Source organism: Puntigrus tetrazona, chromosome 16, assembly GCF_018831695.1.
Source record: "Puntigrus tetrazona isolate hp1 chromosome 16, ASM1883169v1, whole genome shotgun sequence".
Lineage (NCBI taxonomy): Eukaryota > Metazoa > Chordata > Actinopteri > Cypriniformes > Cyprinidae > Puntigrus > Puntigrus tetrazona.
In genome coordinates, this window is record NC_056714.1 from 17,806,040 (window position 1) to 17,821,749 (window position 15,710).

General features: G+C 40.6%; 1 protein-coding gene across 1 annotated transcript; it reads right to left on the reverse strand.

Annotated features, from left to right (window-relative positions):
* Positions 1 to 6,793: 6,793 nt before the first annotated feature.
* Positions 6,794 to 14,909, reverse strand: onecutl (one cut domain, family member, like). The gene is made up of 3 exons (XM_043262034.1): positions 14,458 to 14,909; positions 12,890 to 14,189; positions 6,794 to 9,618 (listed from the first exon to the last, which is right to left on the reverse strand). Exons 2-3 carry the CDS (start codon positions 13,932 to 13,934, stop codon positions 9,308 to 9,310), a joined length of 1,356 nt encoding a protein of 451 aa, XP_043117969.1. The 5' UTR covers positions 13,935 to 14,189; positions 14,458 to 14,909; the 3' UTR covers positions 6,794 to 9,307.
* Positions 14,910 to 15,710: the final 801 nt, after the last annotated feature.

The following is a 15,710-nucleotide window of genomic DNA, read 5'->3' on the forward strand; positions in this document are numbered from 1 at the left end:
CTCACACAGAAGCACAAGGGAGCATTTGAAAGCTGTGTCTATCAGACAATCTGTTTATGTGCAGATATATCGGGGATCTGCTGACAATAACCTCCCGTGTGCTTCTTGTGAGCGCTTGGTAAAGAGGGTGAAGCATTACAGGCTGCAGTCTATATAGGGTTCAGGGGAAATATTAAATAAAAATAGCGAGGCTGCTGTGAGTGCAGGCTTCCTATAGGACAGCATTCATATTTCAACCCAAAAGCACGACAGCACCGGCCCTTGTGGGCAAAAAGACAGACTGGCCCACCAGGAGTTCTCCAGGTGCTCCTGATTAGTCAGTCTGGGCCTGATGTCCGTGCTATGTCTTTTTAGCCTGTGAAGGAATGGTCCCTCTGTCAGATGAAGATAAAAATGTCCTTCTCTATTCAATTCTCAGAGTCCGCTTAGTCTCCTAGGCCCCATCCACTGACGGAGGGAGATTGCCAGGTCTCCTGGTTAAATACCTTGCCAAAATTGTGGTAGAAATTTGATCAATTGAACATTGTCTAACAACACCTGAATTATCCTCAGGTGACTTTTCTGCAAACTGATACCTCTGACCGCACTGGAGAACCAGGCTTAAGACAAATCACTTAATGATTACAGCTATACCTGACACCTTAGAGAGTCTTAGTTGGACGATATCTCACCCTCTATGAATATTATCACTTGGGATCAAAATCTTTAGTGTTCAACTATATCTGCTGCACAGCAGTAACCTGACAATGCCTTTGAATGGGCTTTAATCTTGGCCGGAAGGAGCTCATACCAAGCACAAAGAATCCCCTGGCATATAAGATACAACAGTTTATATAGAAAAAGTATATAGCAAATGTAACATCATGCCACATTACATCATTCCCCTTTAATGTGAATCACTTATATGGCAAATCAGCTTGTTCCCCAAATCATGATATTACTAATTTCAGATAGATGTTTAGCCATCTCGTCTCGTCATGTCCATGTTTTATTTTTGCAACACTACTAAAGGTTCTCAACCTTTTTACCTACTACATACTTAAAGGTTAGGCCTTCAGAAAAAGGCAATGATTTCATTATTTATGATGAAACTGATTTTAGAATGAATTTGAAAATTATACAATTTTCCTTCACATGCCACTCTCCTTTGTTACCTTATAAATGTGGCAAATCGAAACCATGAATTTGTATTGTAATGATGTGTCATAATACAATAATTTTACTGTATTTCTGATCAAATAAATGCGGCTTTGGTGAGCAAGCAACCCAGTGTATATGAGAACTCCTATAACAGAACAATATAATATAATGTAGTAATTACACTTCATTTGAGAGAGTCTGAACTGCATACAAGTGTTCCTTTGAATAGGTACATTTCCCAAAACATTCTCTGACCCAGTCAGGTTTTGATCTCAAAATTTCACAATCAGTCAGCCTGTACCTGTTTTTGACCAACCAACAGCCTGCTTCAGGCTTGAAGGACAGGATAGTACTTGATGCATATTGTTGCACGCTGGAATGGATTGTATCTGCACTGCCCTTGCTGAAGGAAACATTTATTTATTAGATTACATTCATAATGATAATGGAGTGCAGCTTTGCACTGACAAATCAGTGATGTAGAGACCTGACTGCATTTGTATTACTTAAATCTTACAATAACAGGTTCTGTCACTTTTAATATGGAACATAATCTCATCAATTTCTTGTCCCAAGCAAACAACCACTCCTTCATAAGGGTAAGATGACTCTGAATTTATTCCCCTATTATCTATAACGTACTAGAAGGTATCACAGTCCACCAGATTCTGTGGACCGAGGTCGACCAGCTTTCCTGTGGCCTTCATCAGCTGACCTTCAAGAGCCCCGACGGAGCTGAACGCCCAACAAGAACAACAGGCACCCTCACAGAACAGAGAGAAGCGTGATAAAACTATAGAAACAGGAAACATTTTGCTTTCATACTACATTCAATAGATACTATAGATTTACTGAATTACTAATAATGAGAACTATTCAGATTTTGGTCTCTGGTCTATCAAAGGTCTATTTGCTCCTACCCAAAAAAAACCCCTTCACTATGAAGACATATCCCTTCATCTTTCAATACACAGAGTCTGGGACAGCAACTCTAGAAGAGCCCACAAATTACCCGGAAATCCATGTGGTTCATGCCCAGGTCGTATGAATGCAGGCCCATAAAGACCTCCAGGTTGCTAAGGGTCATCATTTCAAGGTTTTTCTCCCCTGACAGATGTTTCTTATTCTTACCTTGCTAGAGTAAAACCTTTCTATTTCAACCCAAATCTAGACCAGCACTGAGGAAGAAAGCGTTCTTCCTCAGTGCTGGTCTAGATTTGGGTTGAAATGGGTCAGTGCTGTGCTACAACACACAGCAAACGGCCTGTGCCAGTTACTGACATGCATAAAAACATAAATATTTTATCTGATAATACCTTTTCATTGCATTATGTTGACATCTGGCAGATATAGCAGTTTATCTATATAATAGATTATTTCAGTGAATGAGACTTCAGCAACAACAGCAGGTGGTTCATGCCCAGGTCATATGATTGCAGGCCCATAAAGACCTCCAGGTTGCTAAGGGTGATAAGTTCAAGGTTTTTCTCCCCTGACAGAGGTGATAAGTTACAGAGGGAATCCGTGCCTCTCTTGCCTGAGCCCACTGAGTTTTAAAAGCCCTCCTAAAGCATGCTGCGAGTTTGGTGAGTCTTGCATACTTTTCTGCACCTTGACAGTTTTCATCAAAAATATCTTCTTAAATTATATTATGAAGACAAACAAGGCTTTTACAGATTTGGAACGACAATGAATCATTAATCAAGTTGGATGATAAGATTAAAAAAATGTTTTTGAAAAGAAACCAACAACAAAAAAGTCTCTTATGTTCATTAAAACCACATTTAACAAGAAATACAGGTACAACAGCACTATTAAAATATTACAAAATTAAAATAACTTTTTTTTACTTTAATATATTTTAAAGTTAAACATTTCCCTATGATGTTGAAGCTAAATTTTACTCCACTCCTCTGTGTAGCTAGGATGAATCTAAGGGCCAGACGACGGAGGGGGGAAGGTGATTTTTTTTTAACAGGGGAACACGGGCCAAACAAACATTACAGTGGATCTCAGGACGCTAAAAATGTAAGCTGTCATATGAGTATGTTTTATGGATGGTATAGTGAATTAACCCGTCTTTATCCAACAGTAATTTATTCATTCATGTAACCTGACAAAGCAAGCTGTGTCAGATGACATTAGCCATATATTAGCATGTGTTTATAATAGCTTTTTTCACAGATTTTTCAGTGTGCCTGATCTTTTTAGATAACGTCAGATAATCTAGATTCTTCTGTACTAGAGGTGAAAATGAGAAACAGACGATTTTGCGCCTTTTCAACTTTTCAAATTTGTCTCGACAGTTTGTTCAGCTCATTGCAGTTTTAAAGTAGAAGTACTTGTTCCGGCCAGTAGGTGGGACTGAAAGCCCGTTTTCAATGAATCGTTAATGCAAAGCCAAATGCTAAGGTTTAAAATAGTAATATAGTTTTGTTGTTGTCAGGACATGGCGCTCGGGAGCTTGCTGTTTGTCGTGTGTTGTAGTGCGGCACTGGACCGTTTCAACATACATCTAGACCAGCTGTTGTGGAAGAAGACACATAACAAGTTTTACTGCAAAGGTGATTCTATGAATTTCATTCATTTGTCACATGATCCGAAAGATTATCTTTTACCTACATCTAGAATATTTTTTAACCACATGTTCTGTGAGGAATACAAACAAAATGTCTTCCTTGTTTCTTATCAAACTTCTAAAGCTCGATTCATTGACTTACTGGTTATATAAATTGTGTATTACCTTGAGACTTAAGTGTTACGACCAGCAATATCAGTAGTTATGTTATATATATCAACATTCTGTATTAAACCGTGAAACTGTCTGTTGCTTATATTGGCGGGATGAGGAACTGAGGAAACCTTGAACTTATCACCCGTCACAACCTGGAGGCCTCCATGGGTCTGCATTCATATGACTTGGGCATGAACCACATGGGTGACATGGTGAGAACATGAACACAGCGTCCCTTTTTCACTGCATTTCATTGTGGTTTTTGTTTGTATGCACTTGCATCCAGTTTGCTTAAAAAAACTGGTATGCAATGCTACCTTATTTCCTTGTTTTTTTTTTACATGAAGCTATTCTGTGTGGGGGGGACTTTTTCATTTCATATATTTTCTTTACAAAAGTTCCTAGATGATAAAATGAATATAGTGTCTTGAAGTTGCTGTGTGATTATACCATTTGTTGTTTTTAAATAAAAAAAATAGTTTTGTATTTCTCAGGACAGGTCTTTTGTTTCTTGTGATAGAACTGAGACAAAGCATTTTTAGCATTCACCTTATATTTCTTTTAAATGTAGCTTGAAGTCGAAAATAGATTTTGTGTTTCCTGTTTTAGTAGTTGTATCATAATTCCGTATAATGTGGTTCGTGTTGGGCCTTCAGCTCTGTAGGGGCTCTTGAAGGTCAGCTGAAGGCCACAGGAAAGCTGGTTGACCTCGGTCCTCAGAATCTGGTGGACTGTTCCTCCAGTTATGGCACCTTCCAGTGTGCTTCCAGCATCTTACCTTTATGAAGGAATGGTAGGTTGTTTGTGTGGGTCTAAGTGAAGAAGAAACTAGTGATAAATACAGAAACACGGTAGAAACATTAGATGTTTGAAGTCAGGAACTGTTACTGCAAGATTTTAGCAATATGTATGCAGACAGCTGAGCTGGCAGTGTATTTTTGAGAAGCTGTATCCCATTATTATGACTATAATTGGTTTTGGTTGGTCAAAAACAGGTACACTCAGAATGATTGTAAAGTTTTGTAATTCTGAAATGACTGGGTCTGATTTAGTTTTTCTAAAGTACCCAATGCAGTCTTAAAAAGAAAACATCCATTAAAAAAAAAACCCACTGAGATGAATAAATACAAATGCTAATTGTTATCTTTTTGAACAGTTGGGGTACTGGATTCGGAGATGGTGTGGCATCTCCTCATACGCCTCGTATCTGATTATGTAAATGAAACCTATTCTAAAATAGACAGGAGTTAAAGCAAAACAACAATCCTGAGCCAGAGCATTTTTCCGGCGGCAGGGGAAGGGGATGCGATGCCTGTGGTAACTTTAACATTTAAGAAGATACTGTAAGTTATCTCTACAAAGTTATCTCTTTCCTTATTTGTGGGAAGGAAAGCAATAGTTCTAATACCATATTTAAGACATATTTAATGACAAAAAAAGTTAAACAATGCCATTAGATTTTGAAATATTTTAACTAATCTAAGGCTGTAATTTATGATTATTTTAGTAATCAAATAATCTACTGGTTATACTGATTTTGTAGTAACACAAACAAGCTTAGTAACTTTAGTATGACTAATGCAGGCAGTAATAATTGGCTCAAATAAAATATCAAAACCAAGTTACATTAGGATTACATGGTTTTATTGAATAACACTGTTAAAATACATAATGTAATATGAACATTAAAACACTTAAGTACATTATGTATTATAACAAATACCTATAGAGTGTTCCAACAGACTGGTGACGTTTCACTTTACAGCGTGAGTAAAAGACGTTTAAAACCATGTCATTTTAAAATTTGGCCACCTGACAACTCGGAAACTTTTAGAGATCACGTGTGAACAGCAACAGGACCTTTTCCTGTAAAACCTGCAAAAATTTTTGCCATTCATATCATTTTATGGAGGTGACATGATTACTCCGAGCTGTTTACAAAGCTCTGCTTTTTAATTAGTTCTTTCATGTAAATCTGCACGTCTCGTGTTTATAAGAGCAAAACAATCTGATTGGCTAGTAGTGTTAGTTTTCTTGCTAGTGAAAGCTGTGCTCCTCTCACACCATTGGTTGGCGAACTCGTTGACTTGAAAGTGATATCACGTTTTGTTTTTTTTAAAAATGTGTGATTATTTTTTTCCGCAGCCAAATGCTGCATGCCAGAGATCTGGCAAAAAAAAAAAAAAAAATTGTTTTTCTTCTGAAAAACTTTATGCCCCGAATAGATAAATATCTTATTATTTTAGCATCTAAGGTATCTGCTGTAAATTAGTATTCTATATACTGTATGTTTTTGTTTATTTCCAGTCTTTAAAAAAAAAAAAAAAAAAAAAAAAAAAAAAAAAGTTATGTCTTACAATATAAATATTACATTTTAAATCTGTCTTTTTCTCTCTCTTGTAAAGCTTTAAAAGAAAAATTGCTCTCACTCTGTCCAGTATGTTTACAAATGACTTGGTTTTATTCAGTGCAACATCACAACGAACAGTTTCACATGAGGTATTAAAGGATTTTTCAAGATCAGCACACAATGTCCAGTTATGATTGACATTTAGATTGCTGTGATTTTTACACCTTTGGTTGATTAGCCACATTCATAAGGTAACACAAGGGAGAGAATGGCATAAAATGACACAGATGTTCACACCAGCAGAAAGAGATTTTAAATGAGTGATAGGTAAAAGGAAAAAGAAAACACTTGCTACCTTTTCAGTCTGCTTATCTGAACCGTTAATAAGTGGATCTCCAGATGCCAAAAACGCCTCGAGAGAATGAATTCTGTCAGCCTACGTTGTGATCCAACAATCAAGTTTGCTAAAATCATATTTTTATTCGGGTGATTCATATGACACATTTAAAACATAATTGCATCATATTTGTAGAGACAAACATATTTAACATTTATTTTGGTCTCTATTGTCACTTTTACACGGTAACACTTTTTTTTTTTTTTTTTTTTTGGAGGGATAAGCAATCATAAGATCAGCAAGAACCCCTCTCTTGCTCCGATTGTCATTCCCATTTGGTCTTTATACTGATAATTGTTCTTCAATCGCTCTTCTCTCACGCACACACACACACACACACACAAACAAGGTTCTCTCTGCCTGCAGGTAGGGCTGTGATTTAGTTGTGTTCACGGATTGATTCCAGCACATTTGGCTATAAAAACTTAGTAACGCACAGACGCTCCCTGAATGGATGGGATCTTTGGTACAGTTACATCTCAGCTACACGACACATCACACACAGTTGAGGTAGATGAAATTAGAGCTGTCGGGTAGAACAAAAATTGCCAAACGGGTTCCCCTCAGTTGAAAATATCGCTTAAGATTTACATACTGTAGTAAGTCTTTCAAATGCATCTGAAGAGGTTAAACACTACGAGAACATGGTGTGATTTATGCTCCTCTCGGTAAGCGTGTGAACAAAACGTCCACTAGGAGGGGCCAAATACTAAATTACGTTAGACGCGTCTGCCACGAGCTGCTAAACGTGATCTTCGGGACGCTACAAGTCGTCGAGTGATCTCTAACCATCTACCGCCTTAAGTCTGCAAATTATTATAACCTAAATCATTACATCTCTACAAGAAGAGAGGCCCGGCTAACCACCAGTGCTGCAACAGGGTGACCTGGAGAGTTGAGACGCTCACACGCTGACACCCTTTGCCCCTCGCGCAGCACGCTTACAATTGTCGCTCATTAAACTTTAATTCACATCCCCAAACTCCCATTCAACCGCCCCTCCCCTCCCTCACCGTGATTCGGTAATGCTGCTAGCCTCTGATCTGCCACCCCTCCCCGTGAAAGCCCTAAGCCCATGGGCCCTACCGAGTGCCGAGCACCGGCCTCAGCCGCCGAGAGGACACAGATAAAAAGGGCCTCTTTGAAGTCGGCAAAAGTCGATGGCCTCTTTCATGGGCCCTCTTTCAAGTGTGTGCTGTGAAGGGGCCTCACTACATGCCCTGCAAAGGTTAAACACAGGGGAACGTGAAAGAGCATTGAAAAAGGGACGATCTCTCCCTCGACGGCCCACCCCGAGAGACCACGGCACAGCACGTACAATCACCGTACAGTAAATGTGGACTGCAGTGAGGAGATCACAGTTCAACAGCCTAAATATAGAATCGTCTCGACTTCCCAGCCACTTGTGTGCTGTTTTTTTTACGATCACGCTGAGTCTCGATTTGTTTGGTCGAGCTGTGGCCTAAAGGGTCTAGACATGCAGCACACGTGAACGGGGAACATGGATGGTAGCTTGGCTATCGAAGTACTAACACAGCGTTCAGGAGATGAGAAACGTCGGACATTCAGGGAGGACAAATATTCATCTTTGGTATTGGGACTCCTATCAGAGATAGGGTCATTTTTCACACACAAACAACACTCTGTGAAATAAATACTGACGGTAACTAGCAAATAAATAAAATAAATAGCTAGAAGATTGGAAATAAATACATAAATAATTATAAATACACAAAGTGGTTCTCAGTTCATGTTCAATTCAAGCTTTCTGTGTGTATTTTGTCATCAGGTTCTTTGAGATTTTGAGCTTTTTCCGGTAACGAACAGCCTTCGGCCAGATTGTGTGCTTGAAATTTTTACAAAAACAAACGGACTTCTCCATCCTCAGTGTGACATCTAAGAAATCATTTGAAATCAGATGGAAAGTATGCAAGAGCGTCCTGGATTCCTCTTCGCAGCCATTCTGTCAGCGGAAACTCACCAACAAGTTAAACGTCTGTTGCAAAAAGAGTCATGGCTGAGTTCCTCCTCGAACTGTCAGAGAGGATGCGACTCCAGTCCTGTGCTGAGACTGTAGTTGTCCCACAGCAGATGTCTTTTTTGGACTATGAGGCCTGGCTTTTTGTAACGAAGGTGTATAAAAAGAAAACAAGCTCTCAAAAATGTTCATATTTTGGTTTCAGCTTCTTTATCCAGTAGTTTTTCCCTTTAAAAGATTTTCTGAAAGATTCGTTTGCATCCTCCTTTGTTTCTTTGGTCATTAATTTTCCATTTGTTGTAAAATCATCTCTCTCTCTTTCGAGAACTCTAAAAATATCATTTTGACTGTCATGATCAACAAAGAAAAACCAGAAACATTTGCACTGATTTTAGACGCTGTAACGAATTACAAAATTAATAGATTCAATATCTATTCAGTAGCTTTTCATAACCTTCCATATTGATTTGTGAGTGATTTCATAAGCCCTGATGCGTCGGGCCCATCCATTGCGATTAACGCTAAAATAATCGACGCTAAAACTACAATCAGATCCTGTCTCATCTAGACATTGCGAACATCAGACTTCATCTTTGGTTTCATATGCTGTTGATTTGTATACAAAAACACCCTTGATTAAAAATCTCAAACTCTAGGAGCTACAGGTAAACCTGTGCTGTGCAGAGCGTAAAACGGCTCATTTTCCCATCATGCCGTGGAGCAGGTCACAGCTGGAGAAGCAGTGCTGGACCCCGATGAGCCAGTGGAGGATGGGCGGCCCTCTTCGGTCCAGCGGTTGAGGTTTCTGCGGCGAGCGTTCATGAAGAAGTTGCTTACTGTGGAAAGCTCAAGGCCAAGCTGCTGAGAGATGGTGATCTGCAGGTCTTTGGTCGGTCTGTGGTTCTCTCTGAAAATGGCCATGAGAGTGCGACGCTGCAGGTCCGTGAAGACTAGCCGGGTGCGCTTGGGCCCTTGGTTGCGCTCTAGTTTGGATTGCTCCTGCTCCTTACGCTTACAAGCTGCAAAAAGGTAGAGAGAAAAAAACCCATTAGTGTACAGATAAGACCTGAAAATCTTAATTGGTCTTTCCATTATTATTAGCGGTTTATCTTATCTAATAGGCTCCACACTCCACACAAAACATAAATAGTGTTTGATAACGGCCTATTCAGTGCAGATTCTTAACATGCATCTTTTACAAAATGCACAAAAAGAGAACGATTCATCAAGGAAATGATAGTAAAAGGCTGAAATATTCTCAGGTTTTTAAGATCTCAACATTTTAAAACGCTAACCATTCAATCTGAAATGCAACTAATTTAAGGGATAATAATCAAGTAGTTTGGTTTTGTAGAAAAATATACAAAGCCGAAAGCGTTGCATCTGAAGTGCCACCAGTTCGAGATTTGCTATTGTAAAAGACCTTTGCTGTTGTACATGTAATAATGGTAAACGTTGCATCTAAAGTGAAACTAGTTTGTGATTTGATGAATAAATCCTTTGCTACTACAGAAAAATATGCAACAGATCGGGAAATCATAATCCAAAGCTACATAAAATAAATAAACTATTGCATGTAACATGAAACTGAGCAGTCCTGTGCAATAGAAAAAGATGCAATAGATCAGTTAGAGCCAATGTTGTCAATGCTCTGCATTTTCATTTTGCGATATTTATCATACATCGCTATTAATGTTATATGATATACAGCTTAATTAAATACTGTGCTGGGTGTAGACTAGACTATTGCCTGAAAACCAGAGAGAGTCTCTATCAGACAACTGCCAGCTTGATAGATAGATAAATGTACTTTATTGATCCCTGAGTGGAAATTCAGGATAAGGGAGATTAAGTGATAAAGAGAAAGACTGTAAACGTGCTGAACAATAATGATCTATATCAAATACAACAAACCAGAAGAAACAAAACGTCCTTGAAACGCTGAATGTTCAGTTCAGCATTTGCCTCTTCATCATATTCAAACTCCTGATTCTCTCGATCGGGCCCACTTGCTTTCGCCAATACAACGGCGACCATTAACTAAATGCTTCCTGATGTTGTAATCATGTGTAAAAGGTAGGAATTACCATGCTATAAATCCTGCGCTCCACACCACACTTCCAGACATAAACATCCCCCCATAGAGTTCTTATGATCGTGGGAGCAGGCCCTAATCATGATGTATACCACTTGTCTCATGTAGCTGAAACGTGATCGAAAGCCTTTTTCATAAACCACCCCCACCCCCAATTGCCTATCACCCCCCCTCCCCCCGAAGCCGTACTCCCTGCCTACTCCACACCCTGCTGATTTTTTTTCGGCCAGGGGCTGATAGAAATTATTGATTAAATCTGTGCTGCTCAGACTCCCCGACCTATAGAGGAGCTTTAACCCCTTTAGTGCTGGATGAAAGGGGAGCTTCTACGTGCCAAACCACATTTATTGTCAATCTCTGCAGGGCGGCAGAGATCCAAACTTAACTATACAATTTTTATAAAAAATAGTTTGAGGCTGAAAATGTAAAAGTAACAGCATCAGTGAAAAAAAGCCTCTGCTATTTAAGCCGATTATATCTCTGTGATTCCTTAAGACAAGGGCTTTAGGCTTCAGTGCTTGTGTGTGAAATCCCAATGCTGTCCGAATGCCGAGCTTTAGAGTAATGATCTCTACCCTGCCCTGCGACTGAATTTCTCTCTGTTCATCTCTCTCCCAATCAAAGCTCAGCCAGTTTGTGAAAACACACAGACACAAGCAACAGAACGCATCCACACAAAAGACCTGAGGAAAAACTGAGTAAGAGCAGGAGAGAAACAATTCAGGATATCTAGGAAAACAGGATACGCATTTTAGGTCAATAAATCTAGCTTATAAAATATTAAAATATGCATTTGTTATACAGTAAATGCAGCGTGATCCCAGGCCCTGTTTGCACTAGGAAAAAAAATAAATAAAAAGTGTCATCATTTTTCCTCCCAATAACGATGGTGAGTGTCTAGAAAGTGCTGATGGATTTTAAAAGGATGGGTATTTGTTGTATAATCGCATGTTAAAAATCACTGCATTAAGCTGAATCATCATTAAACGTGTCGGTAAGTTGAACTCCTGCTGTCTTCGAGAGAGGAGGCGTGTAGCCGCATGCATTCTAATGTTTGCTCACGCCGTCTTATTCACAGGAGGTGTGCGCTGGAGCCTTCTGTGTTGCTTTCCCAAGGAAATCAATACTAGCTAGTAATTAAACAAAGGGCATGGTGAGAAAAGTCAACACTCATGGAAAGTGGGTTATATAGGGAAATACGGAGGTGTCCACTTATGCTTTTGCGCCCAGAAGCTGTGAAAAAATCCTCAAGAAAAGGTGGTGATTGGCCAACAGCAAACTCACAGTCAATATCAACTCAAATGCATGAAAAATATTCTAATTAATAATCCCATCCTAAATTATGCATTATGCATACATATATAAAAAAGGTCATAAATAAACAGGGCTTATGTTATCACAGCACCGCTCATCGTCCTCAACGAACATTTACTGCCAATTTACACAATGGCATGTTTAGCGACTACCACAGAAAACAACAGCAGGACACGGTAACGCTCAGGCCAACAGGGCATTGATTGATTCCATGTATTTCGTTGCATGGAACACCCCTACGACTGAGGGCACAGTGGTCACCAATCAATATCTGTAGTGGTAATGCAAGCAGAATAATTCATTCTGAAGCGTATTTCATGCTTAGGTGATTGATTGCTTGGGATTCGGAAAGATTTCGGCAGAATCTGCGTGTCTGTGTTTGTCTCCCACCCCACAATCCTCAGTGGCTGCTGCAGCACGCCAGCCGACATTTTGAAAACCGCCCCATCCCTGCATCGCCACCCCCCCCACCTTCGTCTATTCTCATGTTACTGTTTTTCTCTGGATCTCTTTGTGTGCTTTGGACAACAGTTAAAGTTTCAGCCTCTTTAATGTCAAAACATTGTAACACGCCGAGGTTTGAAGTGAAATATGACTTCTTTTTCAATAATACACACAATGTTCATTTCACATTATTGAAACGTTTAGGTGCCAATATTTTACAGTATGTTAAGCAATTGTTGGTCAAAAGACGGTGTTGTATTCGTGGTACTTTTCATGTATTGTGACTGAATAACGTAAATGTTCTTTGTTTTTTGCTAATCACATATGTACCACTTGCTACTGTTTTTAACAACACTGGTCCAGATTTACTACTGATTTTGAGGATCTCACAACAACAATCCATTTTAAATTCAACTAAACAAGCGCAAGCTTTTTACCTTCCAGACGTAACGAGGCCATCCTCTGAAACTCTGGCTCCTGTAGCCAGCGGGACATCCTCTTGAAGGTTTCGCGGCCAGACTTGAGTTTCCCCCAAGGTTTGGGGTTCCTAAGCAGGTCTGACAGAGTGCCCTGAGACCTGCACAGAACCCGCTCTGCGAAAATGGCCTGTGGGATGCTGTACCTCTTCAGTTCAGTGATGATTCTCTGAGCCACATCTTTGGTGTTGATCTCTTCCCCTCCACCGCCGTTCTGAGAGCTGGCCAGCATGCCCTCCCTTCCCAAGCTGGAGCTGGAGGAGGAAGGGGAAGAAGAGGGAAGATCCCCTAGTTTGGAAGCCTGTTGGCTCTGAAGGTGGTGCTGATAACTCTGGTTGTATATATGGGGGTGGTAGGTGGGAGTGTGCTGATGGGCATCCATTTTGTTTAGCTGGTGGCTGACCCCATGCTCGCCCCCCAGAGAGGGCGGTGACATCTCCCTCCCAAAGTCTGGTGCTGTTCGACAGATGTTACCCCCATTGCTGCCCATATGGACCTCATGGCCACCTGGAAGCATCTGGCTACTGTGTCCATTCTGACTTCCCAGGCTGCCATAGCCATGCATGGCGGTCTCTAGGCCTGCACTGCCCAACGGTGGAGACAGACCCTGACCCAAACCAAAGTCTTTTGCGTACGGGGTATAGTAGTTTCCTCCCAGGCCTCGATCTTCTCGCATGAGAGTGAAGCTGCCGATGACGTTGCTCACAGGCAGGCAGGGATGGTGATGATGATGGTGGAATTTGTCATCAAAGGGCTGTAGGGGTGTCAGTGTGGTGTAGGTGCTTCCGCAGCTGGTTGGTGGGTCTCTACCGTACCCCAGAGTTGCCATGCTGTGGTCATACGCGGCGCTCTGGTGGTCTGACTCCAGGCCCATGGCGGGGCCTCCCAGAGAGGGACGAGGGAAAGCAGCCGCGAGATCCCGAGAGTGCAGCATGGCTCGGCTGTCCTGACTGTGTGCCAGCTCTACGTGGCTGTGCACGGACATCTCACCCATATTACCATCCATAACTGTGCCTTCCTTGCTCCACTTCTTCTTTAAATTCCAGCTGATGCGTTTTTTCTACCTGTCTAGAGTGTGGTTTCTGTAATGCGATCTAAAACAGTTCCTGATGCTGTTTATATCTCAAAATCTGATTTCAGTGTACTCTCAGAGACATTTCATCACAGTGGCACCATCTTGGGTCATGCAAGCAAATTCTGTGTTCCATCAATGCTTCTGAATTTATCCATGTGAGTCTTGCTTTTGTCTTGTTGACCAAAGCTGAAAAAGAAACCGGAGGACCACGATCACTGATTTATTATTGATGATTTATTCAGCTTTATTGATCAGTCGCAAATATCACACTACTTGAACGCCATGATGATTAATTCCGTCACAACTAACTTTTTTGTTTATTAACAGCAACCTTATTTTGCTTATAAAATGAATCATTCAATTTTAACTTTCCATACATTTCAATGAACAATCGTATAGTTGAAAAGGTTTAAAAAACAGTTCGAGAAAAATTAAGCAGCTAAGAATCGCTTACCTCACAACGTAGCTTATCCGACACGACGGAGAGAAGCGAAACAGCCTCTCCAAAACACAATCAAAAGCCGATAATAGGATGGGTTATTCTATACACCTGCAGAAATCCCGAGTTTACCATCACACAACAGTCGGTTTTACGTAACAACGACTTTTGTGTGTCATCAGCACATTTCGGTGTTCAAAAAAAACAGAGCAACGGCTCGGTCCGGTCCTTCACTCCCGTTATCCGCCAGATTCTCGCCGGACCACAACTGCCGAGGATGCAACACAAATGACGCGTAAGGCCGTGCGATTTTTGTCCGATGTCCGGACTTCGTTATGCCGCAACCGTGTCAAAAATGAACGCCGATGTGCGTCTAAGCATCGCGCTCCGTCGCTGTCATTATCTCTGTGGTTTTGCCCTTCTGTATCCTCATCGATCTCGGCCCCAACTCTTTCTCTCCTCTCTCTCTTCCCCCAGCCCCCCTTCCCTGTACGTCACACTCTTAAAATCTGACAGATGTGGGGTGAATTTACAACCCTCGTTAACTCCTTCCCTCCTGCGGACCTCAAGAAGCCATTGTCTTAGGTGGGGCTCGTGACAGTAGTCGAATTAAACAGTTTCAGAAGAGTTGAAATAAAAAAAAATAAAATAAAAAAAAATCGGGAACATTTTTTGGGCGCAATCTGTTGAGGTTCTCGCGTAACCCAAATCGCCGATTCCTGCCGTAATCGCATTTATACAAATATTAAATATCTTAAAACACATTATAAACAAAACACGCGTCTTTTGCCGTAGGCTATAAGCTGCTTTTAATATGCACATTTTTACCAAAGCGACGAATACTGATGGACCCGTATGCTTTTTAGCGTTTGATACTAACGAAAAGTACTCGGCGTACTGTTGCTATGGTTACTTCTTCGGGCCGACGCGATTTTGCTTTTCTGTTAGCTAAAATTGAAAACGCGCAGCAATATTTTGAGCCTAAATACACGATGTGATGTTTACGCAATATTTCGCATTTAGTTCACAGCCCTTCGAGAACCGTGTTCAAGTTTATTTTGTCGATGATAAATAATAGCTACGTTTAGGACGTTGCACGAGAGAAAAAAACCGCGCAATCCAATCAAAGGCCAAAACGTTTATGTACCGTTAACTACAGTTTTATTTTCCCAAGCTAATGGCAATTAACTGAAGCAACAAAGCGCAGTGACAGAGAGCGGTTCTTATCAGCTGTCAGCTTACAGTGTAGTGGACAATTAACATAAGAG

Excerpts from the sequence above, each read along its gene's own strand:
- onecutl (XM_043262034.1), bottom strand. The coding sequence starts at position 13,934 with ATGGATGGTAATATGGGTGAGATGTCCGTGCACAGCCACGTAGAGCTG. Across the intron at positions 9,619-12,889 it reads GGCCTCGTTACGTCTGGAAG|CTTGTAAGCGTAAGGAGCAG; the intron begins GTAAAAAGCTTG and ends ACCTTTTTGCAG.